Source organism: Ictalurus punctatus, chromosome 6 (assembly GCF_001660625.3).
Source record: "Ictalurus punctatus breed USDA103 chromosome 6, Coco_2.0, whole genome shotgun sequence".
Taxonomy (NCBI): domain Eukaryota; kingdom Metazoa; phylum Chordata; class Actinopteri; order Siluriformes; family Ictaluridae; genus Ictalurus; species Ictalurus punctatus.
In genome coordinates, this window is record NC_030421.2 from 1,512,854 (window position 1) to 1,533,405 (window position 20,552).

Below are 20,552 nucleotides of genomic sequence, written 5' to 3' on the forward strand. Positions count from 1 at the left end.
ATATACACCTTCACCATCACAAAACGAACTGTACATATGAGATACAAGTGAAGCCCTTAGCTCTGTGAGGTTCCGTGTTCCATCACATACGTGATGTTAATATATTAAACCATTAAAAAAATAGACTCAGTAATTGGAATGAAAGGAAGATGCGTCCTTCCAACACGTCTCACATATCTTCAGCGCTTTGTAACATTTAACACGTGTAACCTTGGCTCATCGTTTACCAAAACAATGACACATATCTGCTCTCAAAAAGGGTCTTGAATGATCATGCAGCACATCTCCTTCACATCTGTGACTTTCTGTATGACTCGTGAGCGCATCGTTGCAGAGAGTCGGATCAGTTACTACAAGATAATATATAATAACGAACCAGATCCATACATCCTTCCTTATCAGATATGGTTGAAAGAAGCGTTGATGATGACGAGAGAGCCTTACAGTATCAGACTGTACAGTACCTCAGTCAGAGGAGGAGGCGATGAACAATCATTGTGGTATAATGGCCTACTTTTCAGGATTTTTCTGTGCCAGGCTATTTAAGAATTCAGTACCAACAGCTTGACAAATTGTCTGCTCCGTCTGTAATAATCCATTTCTCCTCCTGCTCTTGGTAGGCAGTAGTTTATACAGAGGCTGCAGAAACGTGGCAGAGAATAGAGAACGCCGGTGATATGACTACAGTATCCAGTAAAAATCATTTGGTATGCTTTTCGGCACATTATTATATAATATCAGCTATTTCATATGGAGTCAGCTGTGCATGAAGGAAGTTTGTCATGCAGCACAGACACTTCACGTTGAATGCGAGTCAGATATAATGTAATGGTTTTCTCATAAACAACTTTTTAGTCCAGTGTTGTGTATATGAGACGTATATATTCATCCCACAAAGGGTTGTGGTGGATCCGAATCCTATCCTGGGCACGAGGCCGACCAAGGGGCGATTTCCTGTAAGCAGTCCACCTGCTTGGATGAACTGGGATGTGGGAAGAAGGAGGAAACCCACATGGACATGCAGAGAACATGCAAAACACCTGCACAGCCCGTAACCTGAGCTCAGGATCACGCCGAAGAGTCTAAACGTCCACCGAGTGACATGTCGCACCCATGTATTAGCACTGCTTTCACATTAAACGACCCCATTTGTTCCCAGTCCTGAGCTCTTGCTGAAGTTCAAGTCGATGTGGATTTTTTTTTTCCCGTCCGTTTCAGCTACCTTGCTTTTTTGTTATTGAGCGGGAAAACGACCAATCATCATCGCGTGCGCACTTCTGAAACTTTCCATAAATAATTCAGCCCGGTACATTGACCCGATGGCACCAAAACCACGAGCGATTGCCCTCAGAAGATCAAAGTGATAGTGCTGTGGGAGCAGGTACGCCATTTTTTACTGGGCGGAGGATTCTGCCGTGCATGTTCCCTTTTCACGCGACAAGCAAAAATGAAAATTTTTTTTTAAAAAAACACACGCGATCCACTCCTTACTTTAATAAAGAAAATGCAAGCTCATCTCTTGGCCTGCTTTCATGTTTACCCCTTAAGACACTGCTGTCATTTAGGTAAATGTAAAACAAAAGAGGCACGCGATACCCATCGTTGACTTCGATAGAAAAAACAAACCCCTTTGTTTAATAGAATTTTAGCAATAGCTCTATCCCATGCGTTGCAGTTTCCTGAATCAAGGAGTCTGGTTCAGTCTATATTTCTGTTGTCCTTTGTTTTGTGAGGATGGCGTTGTGATAATAAACCTTGTACAGTGCTCTGAATGGCCTCAGGCTCGGCGCGATGGAGAAGTGTTCACTCATGAGGCTACTGCCCCGAGTTTATGGCCTCTCTTGTTTTAGTGAGCGGAATGAAGAATTTCCGTTTCAATTTCATGGCTGTCAGGAATAAAACATGATAAAATGTAATGAAACGCAGCTCATCTGCCCAGTCTTTAAATGTGCAAAACTGATGCGCATGATAGAGTAGAATGGAATGCGAATAAGTGAGCCTTAAAAAGGCCTTGAGTCTCTGCGGAGATCCGCCGTTTTCTGGGCCTTGCTCTTGGTCATGAAAATGAGACTCGGTTTAGTCACTGATAAAAGTATTATCAGACCTTGACTCCATGAAGGCCCCGTTCAATCACTTCCTGAAATCTGCTGTTTAATGAAGGCGGAGCAAAAAAGACATCCGAGCAAGTAAAGCGATGTAATAGTAATAGTGTCTGTCCAAACACTTGGCGATCGCTGTATGGTTGAGTATATTTTCATATCTTTCGGTGTAATCAGTCATTCTTTCACAGAATGTGGAGTTATTATCATCGACCCGAAAGACGTAGTGGCTTATTAAGTTGATGGGATTTTAGTTCATGTTCTTCCCATGCTTCAGCTTCAGTTTCTTCCGGGCACTCTAGTTTCTCTCCCCCGGGCCAAAGACGTGCATTGTAGTTTGACGGGCATTTCCAAATTGTCCGTAGTGTGTGAATGGGTGTACGACTGTGCCCTGCGATGAATTGGCACCCCGTCCGGGGTGCTCTCCGCCCTGTGTGCCGAGTTCCCTGCGACCCTGTGTAGGATCAGCGGTACAGAAGATGGATGGATGGATGGATGGATGGATGGATGGTCTGTTGATAAATAGGAAAGAGAAATAGGAAAATATTGTCAGAAATTCTTTAGTCCTACGGTTTATGAGAGACTTCAAATATCCAAATTTCAGCTCTTTTATTGCTCTTAGTGACTCACTCACCTGGGGTGTACCTGGTAAAGAAATCCATGCAGTTAATGAGTAAATGTTCTGGAAAGCTGTTCAGTGCAGCAGTGAAGCCTGGAGAGTGAATATAAAAATATTTTTTAAATGAAGGCAGACTTCATTTCTATACTTGTTAAACAGATATCATCAGGACCAGTTTATACTCACTAATTGTCTTTCTGACTTTCTGTCTGACTTTCTGTCTGTCTGTCTGCCTGACAGACTATCTCTCTAGCTGTCTGACTGTCTGTCTATCTGTCTGTCTAGGCGATTATCTGACTGACTATCTATCTGTCTATCTGCTTGTCTGTCTGTCTGTCTGTCGATCTAACTCACTGAATGTATGTCTGTCTGCCAGTCTACTTGTCTGTCTAGTCAAAGATCTGTCTGACTGTCTGTATGACTATCTGTCTGTCTAGTTAATGATCTGACAGACTGTCTGTCTGACTATATCGCTGTATGTCTACCAGTCTGACTATCTGTCTAGCTGTTTTACTGTCTGACTATCCGTCTGTCTGTCTAACTGATTGACTGTCTGTTTGTCTGTCTAGTTGATGAGCTGACTGACTGTCTATCTGACTGACTGTCTGTCTATCTGTCTGTATGTCTAACTGACTGACTGAAGGTCTGTCTGACTGTATAGTCAATGATCTGACTGTCTGTCTGTCTAGTTGATGATCTTACTGACTATATGTCTAGCTGTTTGACTGTCTGACTGTCTGACTGTCTGTCTAACTGTCTGTCTAGTTGATGATCTGTTTGACTATCTGTCTGTTTGTCTCTCTGTCTGTCTAGTCGATGATCTGACTGAGTATCTCTCTGTCTGACTATCTGTCTAGCTGTTTGACTGACTGTCTGTCTGTCTGTCTGTCTGTTTGTCTGGTCGATGATCTGACTGACTATCTGTCTGTCTGCCTGTCTGACTATCTGTCTAGCTGTTTGACTGTCTGGCTCTCTGTCTGTCGGTCTAACTGACTGTCTATCTGTCTGACTGTGTAGATGATCTGTCTGTCTGACTGAGTTACTGGCTGATCTTTGGTGAAATGTGCATGTGCAAGCGTAACTCAGGGATGTTCAGGTGTACTGTGGCTGTTTTGGATAAGAATTCCAATATCTTTCCTTCTTGCATGCAGAAAACCTTCTAAAATATCACTCCATTCAGGCTGGTGTTGGTTTGTCAGAGCGGCATCTATAATAAAAAAAATCGGCGTGTCTCTTGTCTTGTGAGTTTCTAGGTTTCTTTTCATACAAACCCTGAATCTGGACCCGTATGATTGTAAAATAGTATCCGAAATTGTGTTGTGACTACAATCGTGTGATATGGCCGCCTGTACGCACATGCTTTGCTTTACTTCTTCACCTTTTTTCACCACGTTTACTAAAACAGTCCCTACAGCAAGCTCGGTGTGCTGTAGGTTCCTGCAGTCCTAGACCAAGAATCAAAGGGGTAGTATTCTGTAACTTGGAAAGGGGTGATATATCGTGTTTAGAAAGTGTTTACGCTTTATCGTGACTGTAGATGACGTTAAATGCATTTAATCCGTTATTTTTTTCCCCACCCTACTTTTATCCTTTGTATCTCAAAGTCGTGTATGTGCACGACATGCTGACATCGTTCCTTGTAGCTCCTAACCAGCGAGCCCGCTGTGTTTTCTTTTTCCGTGTCTTTTTTTTTTCCCCCCGTCTACATGTCTACAGGTCGACATCAGGTCGACGTGCTTTCCGCCATTCCGCATAAGCAGACGCTGTTTTGCTTTCTCAAATGCCTCCGATGTGATTATATTAATCTCTGCACGCGGACGCAATAACTATCGTAACGAGCGAGATGTATTTGCGAATCAGCTTGGAGGGGCATTTTTCCCGCCATCAGCTTGAGCTTGAGCTTGTTCTGTCATTAATCATCGCTTGGTCACTCATTTGCAGTAATAAAAGTTCCCATCATGAATGTACAACAGGCCTGAATCATTCTGTCACACTACCTTCCAGCTACGTCTCACATTAAATCAAGCAAGCAGAACATTTCCTAAGGCAGCCAGTGCCTTTTAATTTCCTGAAGAACCTTAACATATCATTCATTACAAGAACTACACATATTTGGGTTTTAAAAGTCTCATAAATCAATAGTGGCCTGCCTACAATAATTATAAGAAGTTAACCTGTAATTTCCAGGACGAAAGCAGCATTCCCCGATCTTAGCATATGCAAACGAGGCAATTCGAATAGTGTAGGGATATTAATACCGAGGAGTAGGTAACGAGGTACAGCCTATGAATTATGCATCAAAAAGTAGTTGATCTTCAATAAAGGGAATGAATTCCTGCATGTAATCTAATTAGTTATGGAAGTCTATTATGTCGAGCTGCAGAAAGCAACCGTCCTTGAAAAGAAATTTATTTACAGTGCGTGTTAGCTTTGGAATGGGATTGTGCTGCGGAGTGGTCCGAATGTTAACACTAACCTCTCGTCTTCTTCCCCCTTCCCCTCCTTGTTCGTTTTTTTTTTTCTTTTTTCTTTTGCTTTCCCTCCATCCGTTTCTCTCTCTCTGGCCTCTCACCCCCTGTGTTAACCCCTCCCCCATCGTCACTTTTGTTTTAGCTCAAGACCCGGGAGGCCTCCGAAGAGGACCCAGAGTGTTACATCTCCAGAGAATCCTCACATAATGCCTCACTCAGTGCCGGGCCTCATGTCTCCGGGAATGATTCCCCCTACAGGTAACACACTTGGCCCGTGCATCCTCTCAGGGATTCTTCTGGTCATCTGTTCAACGGCACACGGCTTAAACTGACAGCGGCACCCAGGCTACCAGTCATACCGGCTGACCATTCACACTGCTCTGCTGTCTACTCTCCTCCACCTGCGTCAGATAAGGCAGGATAAATTCGAGCGGAGAGTTCGTTTCTCCAAGACCATTTCGCTAGATGCCGCATTCCGCCTTGAGTGGATTTTAATTAGCCCGATTAAATCCACACTGCTTGTACATGTACATAGGCGGCTATACGAAAGTAAGCTTATCGCCACAAGAATCAACAGCAGCTGCATGTGCCTTTAGTTCCCCTCGAGCAGGTCTTATTACAGTGGAAGCTTTTGTTCTATTTGCAGCTGGTTTTCATTGGGTCAGCTTTGATGTTGCATGCGAGAAAGTCGACGAATTTGCATATTGGCTTCTCAGATTTTTGCCTGTCTTTAATACTAATTCGAGCTTAATACAACATTCGCACCTACAGTTTCGTATAATAATCGCATTAACATTGCGATCGTTCGATTTATTCCGATTTTCTTCCCCCGTTTCGTCTGCTTTTGCGACGTGAAAGGGCCGCCCTCCTGTTTTCACAGCACTTGCAGATTTTCCTTCGTAAACGATAATGGATCCGGTGCTTGTGGGTGTATTTGGAATGCCATCCCAGCACACAGACTAGGCAGCAATCTCCAAACACTGGCATCGGTACATCGCTGACTTTCTTCCCTTCTCCATCCGAGCAGGGTCAGCCTATCAGTTTGGAAACAGACACTCAGAGGGCACTCGAATCGAACGGAACGAGAGGACCGCGCTCTTATTTACCGCAACGCTACCGTAACCGTGAAAAAAAAAAACACCCCCTACAAAAAAAAAAACCCAATATCAGTCCTTGCGTTCAATAGGATGACAGGTGCTCTGATCCTGACATTTCAGTTTGGAGAAAAGCATCACGGTGTTATAAAGTAGGACGCGTCACGGGTTTAAATGACCGCCGAAAGACGAGGGCGCAATGATTTAATCCGTGATCGGGATTCATTTCGCTCGCATACCGTACGAACGTAGACTTCCACATTCAAATCTGTCCAGCCGACAGGTCAGCTTTTTGTGCTTACATGTGATGGGATCGTTCTTCTTCCCTCTATTTATTTATTTATTTATTTATTTATTTAGCGACAACTCTCTCTGCAAAAGGTTGTCAGGCAGTAAGAAAGGCTTCATGGTTCTGAACAGTTGAACCGTTATTACATTCCTGTGCTGTCATTGGTAGGGAAGCTGAAAAGAGGCCACGCCCTCGCCCTACTGCAGTACTCGTCCAGTTACAAACCTGAAAAAAAGTGACGTGACCAGCAGTGCACAGACTGTATTGCAGGATGTAGAGTACGTACAACATTTCAAAGAGTTCCCCAGACGAGGACGGGTTCCCTTCTGAGTCCGGTTCCTCTCGAGGTTTCTTCCTCGTATCATCTCAGGGAGTTTTTCCACACCGCCGTCACCACCGTCTCGCCCGATAGGGATAAATTCACACGCTTAAAATCTCCATCCCGTGTTTATACGTTTCTGTAAAGCCGTCTTGAGACGACGTCCGCTGTTAAACGCGCTCTATAAATCAAATTGAATTGAATTTAATATGAACAACCAACTTAATTCACGTTTGTGGTTGTTAACAACCAAGATTGGACTGACGCTGACGTGAGGCCCGATATTTACGCCTGAATACCCCAGATCAGCAAATTAACATCCTTTACGCACATGCTCATAACTTCCCTGATGTTTATGTTGTATTAACAGCTAAAACGAATGGAAGTTCAAAGATAATATGAACTGGAATAAATAAAAAGGAAATCAGTGATATTAGTTAAAGGAACCTTAATGTAAAGAAAATCATTCCTTTGTTTATTTTGTTACGATTTATTACTTGAAAAAAAAAAAGAAGAAAAAATCTTGTTAGAGTTGATTTTATCGCACTAATGAATCTGCCGCTCAGCTCTTTTGCAAGACAGCGCGTTATTTACAACCTTCCCTAGCAGGAATGCGATTACAGGTGTAATGCTAATGCTAAGAGTCCTAGCGATGATCTATGTTACACAACCGAAATGAATCATTCATCGGCCCGGTTCCATTACGTGAAGATCTATCTAATAAAAATCTTGAGCATGGTGTGGACGTCTACCATTAAACTGTCACTGCATGGCATTGTCAAAATATTTAATGGACAGCTAATTCCCTAATTCGGCAGCATGTTAGCATTTCAGGGTTGTTTGATAGCTCGGGTGCGTATACGTGGCTGGAGATAATCGTCTTCGTAACGCCACGTTTATTTCGAGCCCTATGAGAAATAATGACGCGGTGACTAGCATGCGTTCACGTGAGAAGATTTAGCCCCTTGGATATATCTAAGAATTGAGCCGAACAAGAAGCGGAATACATTAGCGAGAACTGAATTAGCTTAGCTTAGCATGCAGTGCAAGGTTTTGACCCAGCGTGTTCGTTCTGGTGCAGACGAAATAACTGCACAACGTGTTCGTGTCGTATCCTAAACCAAACTATTGAATAAAACCCTGTGAGATTACAATACAGTGCCATGCTAAACCATGCCATGTTCTCGAATATCGTTTACTGCCAACACGGTACATATAATCCGCACACTGGCTTCTTGGAAAAGCGTCATATCGACCAGGCGTAAGGAGAAGGACGCGCTTTTCAGACGCGAGGATATGGATTCAATACCTACTAAGATCGTTTTTATACAGCAAAGCAAGACAGGCTTGTTTGTGGAAGTATACGTATGTCTGTATCCGAGCAAAAAGAGACATGTGATCAGAAGGTGTCCTGTTCGTGGATTAAATCATTAGTGTTTGGGATTTTTGGCAATGAATATATATATATATATATATATATATTTTAAACCCCTCTGTATTCGTGGACACGATGCGGATTACATTTGCTCACCGTCGTCTTCGATGTGTCACACAGCTGCGGGATCACGCCGTATAGAGACTAACTACTGCAAATTTGCTTATCTGGCAACGTCGCAAGTACTACAGCACGTGCCATTACACCGTTAATTCATTCTTTATGAAGTGTCAGAAGCGGTTATAACGTGCCATATCTGTAATCCTTCACTCTCAGCACATTCGATGAAAGATTTCTAATGAGACCCTGCCAGATATTTCAGCTGTGGAGTTGCAGTTAAGACAGATCTCGAGACGTTCTTCTGCAGAACGTCATCCTCTTCTTACAGGACGGGTTGTTAAAAGCGCGCCCTGCTGCTTTACACCCTGCCCCTTTCAGTTTTGATCAGGTGACTCCATTTAACACAAATTAAATGGCAAAAAAAAAAAATGTCCCTACTGAATCTCGAAAATGATCAGACAGCATGGAAACCTGCAGCGTGCTCCAGGCTAAGTGATCTGCCAGAACGTATACACGGAGCTTTCATTCACCGTTATATTAAAGTTATGTTGCATGCTGTTTATTTTATTTTCAGCTTGGGCTGTGGGAAAAGGAGGGCATGTTTCTCCCTGTTGATTCTCGGAAGGATGAACGTACTCCCTTTTAAATGCTAAAATCACCTTGTTAGTGCGTACGCACAATTATCTCTCGTGAAGAGTTAGGAAGACCTCAGTACCACAGGTGCCGCACTCCCAGGCCCCGTCCAGATGTGTGCGGATACCGAAAAGGTGGATTTCATCCCTTTAAAAAAAAAAATTTAAATTCTGTCCACATGAAGGAAAATATCTCCACATGAAAACCTCAAACGATTTGCTCACTCGAACATGCCAGATCAGGGATAGTACAGTATGTCGTAAATGATCTCAAAGGCAACATGCAGAAAAAACACCCACATGGCCAGAGGTTCCCCTCATGGTGTCACGACACGGAATGCGAGTAGGACGCAAGTGCAGATTTAATTGAAATAAAGCCAGGCAACGTAACGACGGCAAAATAAGACAAGCTTAACGCAACCGGTGTAGTGCTGTAAGTACCCGTGAGTCCTCGTTAACGTGAACGAAGGCGGTCATGAGACATGATGGTGCAGTGGCTGCTGGGAACTCTAGTCCAGAGTTCCATCTCTGATCTTACATACCACGTGGCAAAAAGTAAAAAACAAAAATCTCAATCACAATGACATGGAATGATGGATGGATTCGACCTAGTGTTTAAACATTAAATACAAAGTGCACAGATTTCTGCATTTGATTCCGGAGCACTAGCTAAACTCAACTGCAAAGACATCGTCGGATGAGCACCCGATTACCGCAGCGTAACAAAACCGGTCGGCCGCCATAATAAATACGAGTCCCGGCACATGCATAACGAATGCGAAACACCGATAAGCGTGCGTATCGACGTTTTCAAAGACATACATTTTCCCCTGTAAAGAGTGAAAAGAGAGTATGAACATTTCCCCACCGTGCTGCTTTCATGTGGAGCTATGACCAAAAATAGATGTGTTGACAGTAATTCGTATGCAAGCGGACGGGGGCATCAGATGCCCAGTGGCACGTCATCCCACGGAATCTTTTCACCAATCTGGTTGACCAAAATACGCTAGTCTTAACGTATCTCTGAAACCGTGTTAAGTCCCAATATTTTTGAAATATTTTCATCCCGAATCTCTTTGTATTACCAGGCTGCGCAGTGCTACCAACCCAATGACGATCCAGATTAAAAGAGCGTACGTGGGCAAATATGGATGAACGTGAAAGCTGAAGTGTATCCCTATCTCTCTATCTTTCTCGGCCGTCTCCCGTCAGGAACCGGACAGCGGCCGACCGCCACAGAGCCCACGTCAGATGGGGTTAATGAAATGTTGTGTGTCCTTCGACCTCGACATATTCCTCCTTCCAGATGTGAAATTACCCTGTCATAAACACATCAGTCAGATTAAATCCGGCTTCCTCTGTCCCGTCCGTGGCAGGAGCGGTAGTTTACATGCGACCGATAGTTCAGCGGTTTGCCGTGCAAACGAGCGTGTTGCGTTGTTCACGTTTCTCCGCCCATCCCCGAACTCCGCATTGGAATGCCGCTGCACCCTTTCTGTCTCGGCGTTTGATAAATCTAGCGCGATTTGGCTTCCGTCTTTATTAAGGGCTGAAAAGGCAGTAGATAAGCACTGCCGCTACTGAGTCACTCTTTTGTGTACTGATGTGAAGTTAATCTGATTTTAATTTAATTACACTATTAGTAGAAGGGGCACATACTTTCAGTATTTGTTAGAAGAATGTTCTGACATTGCACAGGTATGGGGCAGCTTGCATGTTAATTAATAATGAACATTCTGACAATATGCCGAGGCATGACAGCGTTAAGCCAGTCTGCTGCTGGTTCCTTTGCATATTAATAGATCCTTCATTATTATTTAATATGACAGCTGCTTCAAGGGCCATGATCAGACCCCATCTCCATTATTTGCTGTTTTGGTGCACACTTTGACAGTACCATGCAATTCTTTATTTGTGAGGCGACTCCCCTCCCGGACTGCCGGACACCTCGGCTGTTTGTTTACGGCTGATGAGATTCCTCCGTGGACACGAAGACCATTCACGAGAGCTGCTATTTAAAGGTGACTTTTACCAAAAAAAATCCACAAAAAAAAATAAATAAATCTAAACAGTGCAATCTCTGCACTTGTTGCCATGCATGCTAATGAGCGCACATGAGGAAGGAGTGGGATGTTTGGATAAAGAGTGGACAGATTTGGGATGGCCGTTACAGGAGAGCTACGACTACTGAGTCTGTTTTCGGGTGGTAATCAGTGTCTGTTAATAGAAATTAGCACGTTTTATGCGTACACAGAGAACTCTAGCTAATTCGAGCGGAAAATTCGGGTAATCTGTTTATGGATAGCATTCACACTTTGGTCATCCTGAGATCGTATTAAATAAGGTGAGGGCTTGCTGAGGTGTGGTGTGATTTCCAATAAGAAGGCTGCTAAAATACCTGAATGGCCAAATTCATCATACAAAACATCCTAGAACTGATTATTTACCCCCCCCTCCCCCCCCAACCCCTGCACCTCCCCGCCCGCTTTTCCGCCATGCATGTTATTTAGAAAACAGTTGACTCTGTCTGATTATACGTAAATGAAAGCTGACCTTCAGCTGGACTGGAGGCCACATCCATTACGGCGAGGAGTAGCACTCTCTCACCCAGCTCACGTGCGGCCAGGGGGGCATGCATATGGAACAGCAGCGCGTGCTAGCAAACGAGTGTGGCCGCTCTGACATCATGTATACTGTACGTCAATATGGTCCTGATGTATTCTAAAATGCAAACAAGGCCAGGAAATGAGATGCACCTTCGTCCCAAGCTGCACACAGTGCCCAGCGCCATCTGCCTATCAGCTGCTGAGGAAGCGGGGTGGTGTACTAATGCCACATGCTCGATCTCTCCAGACCTGCGCGCTTAGCCCACGGACGCACGAGCGCTAACGGCTCCGTCGAGTCGTGTCGGTGAAACGTGACAGCCGAGCGCTGATTAATTTACCAGTCGTCCGCATCCGAACGGGATGAGACGAGCGGGACGATAGGCGTCAGCTGCTGATGCACCGCACTTGTATCGCGATGTTATCATTTTGGAATTTTTAACGGTACGTGAGACGAAACGGACAAATTAGTTTTTTTTCTAAATAACGGCTCACGTTACCGAAAGTTATGTGAATATTTACGCACAGCATTCAGAAATGGCCAAAGCACCCGCTCATGCTCTGAGATGTTCTGCATGTAGTTCACACCTTTGACGTCGTCACGTTTTCCCTTTTCGTAAAAGCATCCAGGACGGGGTTTATCAATAGCGTCTTGACCATCACCTTTAAACACCAGCGCTGTACTTTAAAAATCAGACCGAAGACGGAAATAGCTGTCGAATGTAGCGCGGCGTAGCATAAAAGCAGGAAAGAATTTATATATAAAACGACTCGTACAATGAGATACATCGAGGAGATGGCGAGGACCGAAATAAACGTCTAATGGCGGTCTGCGGGGCGTCTGAAAAGTCGAAAACTGATTGTTTTTTTGGCGGGTTTTTTGTATTTATGATTGACAACGCATGTTCACTCTTACGCTTTCCACATTTCCTCAGCCACTGTATCTTGTTTTTGCCGATTTTGCTCAACATATTTGGATCTGAGCACCTTCCCATCGGTTCCTGAGTTTTTGGACACCCTGTAACATAATGCCGATATATTGCTGCATAATAATAATAATAATAATAATAATAATAATAATAATTCTAATGGTAGCTAACGCATTAATCACCGCAAATTTGGTTTCGTTGACTAATATAGCTTCCATATGTGTTTTATTAGTCAATAGTTAATTGTGCACACAACATAATAAAGCCACAAGATACTAAATCGAGCTGTGTGTATTTTAATCCGCTATTTTCAGTCAGTTGTCTGATTTGATAATGTAAACAGCAATGTTTCGGTTCATTCGATGCGCTATCCCGTGAAGAAGACATGCAGGATCATCTCTCCGAGCACTCACCGGGTACACTTACAGCTCACTTTCATTTAAATCCTACAGAAATTTCATCCATAGACATTTGGCCCTAGGGATGAGCAAGGTTTTCGATTAAGATGCGCCTCCTCCCATGTGTGAAAACCAAACAAAACAACAACCCCAAAAAACAAAACAACTTTTCTTGCACTTTAAAAAGACCCAGGTTCATATCATGTAAATCACGCTTCCCTCGTGAGTAACTTCTGAGTATCACTTACTGTAAGTCGGTAGTTATGTCTGAGGCCTGAATGCCGACGTGCACTATTTCAGTACTACATCCTCTCTGAACACGGCCTATTGAAACAAAACAGCTAAACCATTTCCAATTAAAACCATAAGAAGTCTTTGAAACACTGGCGACTTCACTGTGCGCTCATCAGACTCATTAAACAGGATGTTTAATGGTGTCGTTAACGTATTACAACGATCCCGCCACCGCCACCACCACCACCACCACCACCACCCCGCCCTGTTGCTCTCTCAGTAGTGTAGTACTGTCATACTGTACGCACACTCAGCGGAGTATTAACCGTACACACGGAATGAGACCCAGGTGACCGTGTTCAGCGAGCACTGCAGCTGGAAACCTCTGCTCTGATTCATCCGTTCACGTCATTCCATTCATCTCAATTTAGGAATCCGAGGCTTCTTTCTTTCAGGGCTCCGTCTTTCAGCCTGTGGAAGTCGCCGAGGTGTATCAGAAAATGACAAAAAAGACAGCGAGACAATTCGCCCGTTGTTTCCTCGTCTCCCGTGCCGCGGTGTCTCTTTTAAGTACGTCGAACACAAAGGAGCTCGCTTATTACCGCCGGTGGAGGCGAGGAATTAGAATCGCCATGTCCACGTACTCATTCAGGTGCCGTGTGAATGACAGTCGAGTCATGTCGATGAAATCATTTGATGTACTGTAGAAGCGAGAAACTTTAAGCTAAGAATTCTTGTGTGTGTGTGTGTGTGTGTGTATGTGTGTGTGTGTGTGTGTGTGTGTGTTTGCTTTGCATCAGAAGCTTCTCCCCGGTGCCAGTTTGTTGTTTCCACTTTGTCATACACCCCCCAACCCGTTTATTTACAAACAGAAACCATGGCAACATGTCACTTCTGAAACGTTATCCCGACGCCATCTGTCACCATCAAAGCACCGTGGCGTCTGCGCTGCATTCAGCGAGACAGCGAGAGCGCGCGCGAGAGAAATAAGAGACGACGTCGACGACAGTCAGACTTCCGACTGAAAACATCCTGTCACTGTGACGATCGGTCGTATGAGATATAAGAGAGACCGAACCGTGCTGATGACGAAGCTATGTCACGTTATGCTCTACTTATGGCACATCCAGGAAGATCACCTGACATATCGGGAGTTTGAGCGTACGCGGTGTCAGGGAGCTCCAAAGTGATGCGTGTCATTGTCTCTACTGTTACCCGTAAGATCATCGGTCTTTATCATCACTGGAATTGATCTGCGCCGTGCAGTTTGTCAAATGTTCTCTCCGAAGACTACGGCGTGGCGTATCCGGATATTCCGATCTGTTTAAATATTAACCGCTCACTTACTCAGAGGCCTACAGTATGATGACATGCATAATTTCTCTTCACTCTCTCGAACATCCACACACATATATATCTATATCTGTATATATACGATAATCGGCATGGTTCCTTTTTTTTGGTCATTATTTATTTATTTATTTATTTATTTATTTAAGTTCACCAGGTAGGTTTCTCGCCTTCTCTTTGCAGGTCTGACAGCCGCAGCCGCCGCCGCAGCCGCCGCGACCAACGCCGCCATCGCAGAGGCCATGAAAGTGAAGAAGATCAAGCTGGAGGTGATGAGCAGTTACCACGCCAACAGCGCACAGCACGGCGCCGACTGTGAGAACGGGGACCTCGGCTCCAGCGTGGGTAAGTCGCACGCTATCTATCATTCATCTCCTAAAGTTCCCAGATATGTTGTGTCACAGCTCGGCCTGTTTTTAGTTTTAAACCGCTCTGAAATTGTAAGACTGGCAGGTAAGTGACGGATTATTAACGCCTCGGGTTTGTGTGAAATCTCTACGTTTCGAGATGACGACATGCCGCGGTCCTGTGAACAAACCTTATTTGTTTATCAGCCCTGTAATTACCAGGTAGAGGTTTGTTTGTTTTGTTTTTTTTAAAAGAAGCAACAAATTAAAAGCACTCATGAGCACTCAGCTAATAGCTATTAAGTAAGTCACTAATTTAATTCGGTGGAGAAAATTGCCTTTGAATGTCCTGTTTCAATTAATAATTTTTATATTTTTTTTTTTAGATACATTTAGATCCCCTTTTTTTATTTATTTATTTTTTTTTTTAATGCGACGTTACTTAAAGCCGTTTCTTTGTGAAAATCACACTGTAGTGTGAAAAAAAAAAAACAACAACAAAAAAACAAATCCATTACATATGATACCTTTAATCCCTAAGCCGAATTTCCCCGCGCGATTTCCACCCTGAATATATCCGCCATGTGTTTAGGATTTCCCAGCTGCATCTGACACCGTGTATTTGGTCCAAACAGGAAGCGTCCTGAGCATTTTTAACAAAAGAGAACGCGTCGGCGTTGAGGTCATCAGTCTACAGCCAACAACGCTGGGGCTTCGAGGTCACTGAAATCGAGATAAATGCGAATCGGAATAGGCAAGGCTGTGGCAATGAAGCTAATAAGAAACTGTTTTTATTTATTTATTTATTTATTTATTTTTTTATCTTTTTACAATTTAAATTGTAACCTTGAGCATGCCTGCTCCCAGAAGAATAATAATTCGGGGCCCTGCGTTGGCGCGAGGGGGGGGGGGAGTAGCAGGAGGAGAGAGGCATTAGTGACTGTGAGTAAAATATATGGCGGCGACGCCTCTCCAGCCCATCCACAATCAATTGGATTCTTTTACTTTAATATTTACTCGCAGCGATGAGATGCTAGTCTGCATGGTGATGAACAGTCTGCCTCTGGCGTTTGAAGGTGACCTGTCACCACGTATGGACAAATCTCTCGCTCGCAGAAATGTAGAAAATAAATCATTAAAGGCAGGCAGGCCTCTCATTCCGGGATTTAAATCACCCTCAGATTTATGATTTGAATTAATACTTCGTTTGGTCAAAGAAACGGGGGCCGAGACAAATGATGTTTGGTACTGAAGCCATCCTAATATTGATTCCTGGATGTCTGTGCAATCTCTTGTTTATATCAAGCACTCTGCTGTGACAGGGTGGCCAGAAGGAGTCACCCACATGATAAGAAGGGGAAATATGGCTGGTTTTATTCAGCCTACCAGGGAGGAGTTGCGGCTTCTTTCTTCCGGCGATTAATCGCCACGTAAATGAAGGTTTCTGAGTTAAATAGACGGTGTTTTCTCGTCTCCGAGTGCATTTTCTCACCTCATACGATCATGACTGCGGTGAACCAGAAAGCCCATTTCACTAGAAAAAAAAAAACAGAACTGTAAATTAAAAGAAACAACATTCGGTGCTGCTGTGTGGTTCACGCAGGGTGGTGGTTTGCCTTTTTTTGCCGTTGCTTTTTTAGACCCTGAATTCCTAATATGTACTATTCCTGCGCATATTATGCATCTTGAATGTAGGGCTCTAAATCATTCAACAGATATAGCAAAGACTACAGTAGTGGGGAACTTTGCTGTGTTGTGAACAGTCACGCGCAGGACATGATTTCATTCTGCGTTAGAGCAGCTGTCCACATAACCTTTTCCATAAAGCTTTTTCACGTAGCCATAGAGTACCAACTAACCTGAATTATTTTACAGATACGAAAAGCAGTGCGACATCTAGAGCAGTAATGATAATACTAATAACATTAACAGCGGTGTAATATTTAATTACCGAGTGCATACTGGCAGTATATCCTCCTCCTATCCTATTGCCCTCCACTTAAAAAGGTTCCTTTCTGATGCAGATTTCCTGCATTGTCTGCATCTTGTCTGAGACACAGACAGGCCGAGGCAGAGTGTGAAGGACATTCTGTTCTCCTCTGGACTTGCATTGCTTGTGTTGTCTTTGTGTCGATGTAAATTGAACAGGCTAATGCCACCCCCTGCATTAAATATTCAACGCGGTCGCCCTCTTCTTTGCATCGGTTTTACTAATTGTAACAAAAAAGAGAGACAAGCCGTGAGCTTGAGCCAAACAGGCAAACATCCTGAGTGTTCAGACTGAATGCTTGGCCCCCTTTGATTACTTCCTGGGTTTTTTTGGGGTTTTTTTTTTTACACAGAGCTAGTGGCGCTGGTGGTGGGGGATTGGGGGTTGGGGTTCCTCCCCTGCACAGTACAGATTGCTCCATAGACTCACAGGAAATGGCACAATTATGGATCACCATCCAAGCAAAACATGTGCGACATGCTGCCCGGGAGACAAATAAAACAGTGATCCGGTCCTGCTCGTTAAACTTACCTGAACCAGAACCTTGGTCCACTGGAGAAATGTTGTCAGCTGATTCCTAACTTATACCTGGCTGCTTCCAGCACATGAAACGCTTCACTGTAAATCCAAGAAATATAAAATAAGATCATAGCATGAGTATTTAGAAGCTGTTAGCTAAGGAAAGGGAAATTTTTTTTTAAATAAATAAATAAATAAAAAAGGAGGTGAGAAGAAAGCTGCTCCTGTGGCCACTGGGTGCCATTTTGCATCTGATTCCTCGCCACGGCAACGTTAATGGACCTTAAATCCTCCCCATAATTAGATGGGGGAATTGTGTGTATCACCAACCAGATGATGCTGCCATAATGAAATAAGCAGCGCAAACTTAAACACACACACAAGCCTTTGTGTGCTTGTGTGTTTCTTTAGTTTAGCGAGTTTAGTTCATTAACGTGTTCAGACCTGGCCCAGCCCTGGCGCTAAGCTGTCAGGGGGCGCGATGGGATTGGTGACAGGTGTGTGTGACAGAGACAGAATTAAAGACGGACGAAGTGAAGGGTAGATGATGGGTGGGCCTCCCACCATCACCAGCCGGGTCAGGAGCGCTAATTCCGCCTCACTCCTCCTGGCAGAGGAGGCCACGACTCCAAAGATGGATCTGTAGCGAGACCGCAGCTGTAAGCATGGAGGAGCTAATTGGTCCTTATCTTGCTGTCCCATTCATCTTCATTTTTTACCAATTACCCAGCATTATCTGTGTTCTCAGTTGGATATGGGAGTTAATCCTTTTTGGTTTAGCCGCTAGTGCGTCTCGCAAATTTCCGCTAGGAGAGGGGGCGAAGAAGTCGTTGCGCCAAAAAACAAAACAAAACAAAAACGAAAGCAAACTCGGGGAGAATGTCTCGTTAAGGCCTCCCGTAAGGACTCGATAGGAAATGACATCACATGAAAGAGCCAGAGTGAGGAAAAACATCAGGGAGGAGGATAAGCAGTTATTGCTGTTATCGTTCAAGCTCTTGTTTGCAAACGTAACAGTACCATTGATTAAGTTGTTCCCATTGCTCTTGCCATTATTGACTTGTTAAAACCATTTTTTTTTTTTTCCTTCTCGTCAATGGGTTCAGATTTGCGCTCTCACCAATAGCGGTGCTTAAAAGCCCGCATTAATTATTCATCGTCCTGCCAAATTGAAGTATTGCTCCACAGAGCCAGATTTTACAATTTGTGTGTTTGTGTGCACGACGAAAAACAAGTACACAATTAAAGTGCGGTGATATTGGAACGCTCCAGCTCAAACTGGGGGTTTTATGCACCGGAAATACAGATTAAAAACAGGTAAGGCCCACGTGTGTTGCCGTGTATCGCCATGTCAACCACTTTCTTCACTATCCAGGATGATGTGTAAAGGAAGTGGATGCCAGCAAGGCACGAGAGCTCTTACATCTTTTTTTTTTTTTTTTTTTTTTTTTGGCACACGTTAAAGCCGAAGAAAACACGTTAACGCACCTACAGCCATTACCGACTGGACGAGCACGGTCCCGTGCAATCATCCTGCCTGTACATTCAGCCCTCGTTTAGCATATAAAGCATGTGTGTTCGATGGAGAGCCTCTTAAAATAGCTTCCCGTGGAGGCAGGATTGAGTGAGCCATGCCTCCTGCTCTTTGATAGGAATCTGTTTGGTCACACACAGCACCAGCTGTCATCTCAGCCTCTACCGCTGTGATTTAATTAGTCTGTTTATGTCCTTTCTAATAATAAATCCTACACCGTGGAAGGACAAATCCAACCAGGATCTCTCTTTGTAATTTTTTTTCAGCTGGTGGCCTTGCACAGCTAAATGTGGCACATCACATTGCAAACACTCTCTTAGTTTCTCTCTCTCTCTCTCTCCCTCTCTTTTTATCTCTCTCTTTTGACAAGGGCTGTTGAGAAAATGTCCACTCTGCAGCCACTGGGTGAAAAAATGTCCGCCGCCTCTCAGCCCCATCAACACGGAGCCAAGAAAAGATTCGTTCAGTCTTTAGGTCACATGGTCGCTTTACCACAGTCACTAAGTGCCTTTGAAAAGGAGATTTTCTTCAAAACACAACCTTCTTCACCTATCTGTGTTTACATTCCTGAGCTTTGTTTTGTCTGGGTGGAAGCATTAGTAAGAGCTGCGCATCTGGGTTTAGAGACGCACGGCCGGGGTTCAGAGAGAGACGAGGCTTCTCCTGGGCATTTGTCTTCCTTCTGCCTCTATTAGTGCTGTGCTCTTGGGAGGCAGGTGACAGATAAGTGGAGAGGGGCGGACATTTTAATAGAATTTCAGAGGATAACTCCATAATCATACATATATATATATATATATATATATATATATATATATATATATATATATATATATATATATATATATATATATATATATATGTAAGGGATAATCCACAGCTAGGTGTGCAATACACGATTTTAATGTATAAACGGTGTGGAGGGAAAAGAAGCCACACGAAGCGGAGGGGGGTCGCCTCACGTATTTCGTGATCACTTGCCAGCATTCACAATGTAAAGCTGTCACTGATGTTTGCAGCGCAAAATTTGCCTGAACGGATAATAATAACGGTTCATTTTCATTCACTGGAATTCTGTACGCTCAAAACCATACGCAGAGGTAAAGCAGGGCGGGCTGACCCCCCCCCCCATTCTGTAATGTATATGTGACCAGTAAAGACTCATTATCATCATCATTATATTCTAATAAATAGTTATGAGAGACAGAGCGAGATTTGAATGACCTGCGTCTGTGCTGCGTCTATACTACTAATTAGTCTAATGATTATTAGTCTATACTACTAATAATCCAGCTGTGGACACTGTATACAACTGTACTTACTATGGTTAGAATTCTTTACAGGCAGCGTATTGGTTTAGAACGGTGTTTAAACTGATTAGAGCTACCTGTGCGTTCAGCGGTCTGAACGCACGCCTTCCGGCCAATCGGAATCGAATCTTCAGACAGACCGTGGTATAAAAGTCATGCAGGGTTTCGCCGGTGTTTGTGCGGGAGTTTTTGTACGCCTACTGCCGCAACAGATGACAAAATAGAAACTGATTAAACATTATTTTCTGTAATGACCCATATCGAGCGCTGCCATTTCCGAGACACGTCACGGCCCTCGCATTATCACCAGTCCCGCAGCC

The 20,552-nt window shown here is 43.8% G+C and overlaps 1 protein-coding gene across 3 annotated transcripts in view; it reads left to right on the plus strand.

Moving 5' to 3' along the window:
• Positions 1-20,552, plus strand: part of dachd (dachshund d) — a 119,886-nt gene that overhangs the window by 56,690 nt on the left and 42,644 nt on the right. For 2 of the 3 annotated variants that reach the window (XM_017470342.3, XM_017470341.3), the window contains exons 2-4: positions 5,332-5,447; positions 10,938-11,039; positions 14,716-14,877. In XM_017470342.3, coding sequence (XP_017325831.1) covers positions 5,332-5,447; positions 10,938-11,039; positions 14,716-14,877 — 380 coding nt within the window. The remainder of the gene's footprint in view (positions 1-5,331; positions 5,448-10,937; positions 11,040-14,715; positions 14,878-20,552) is intronic. The other variant, XM_017470343.2, reaches the window with a different exon arrangement.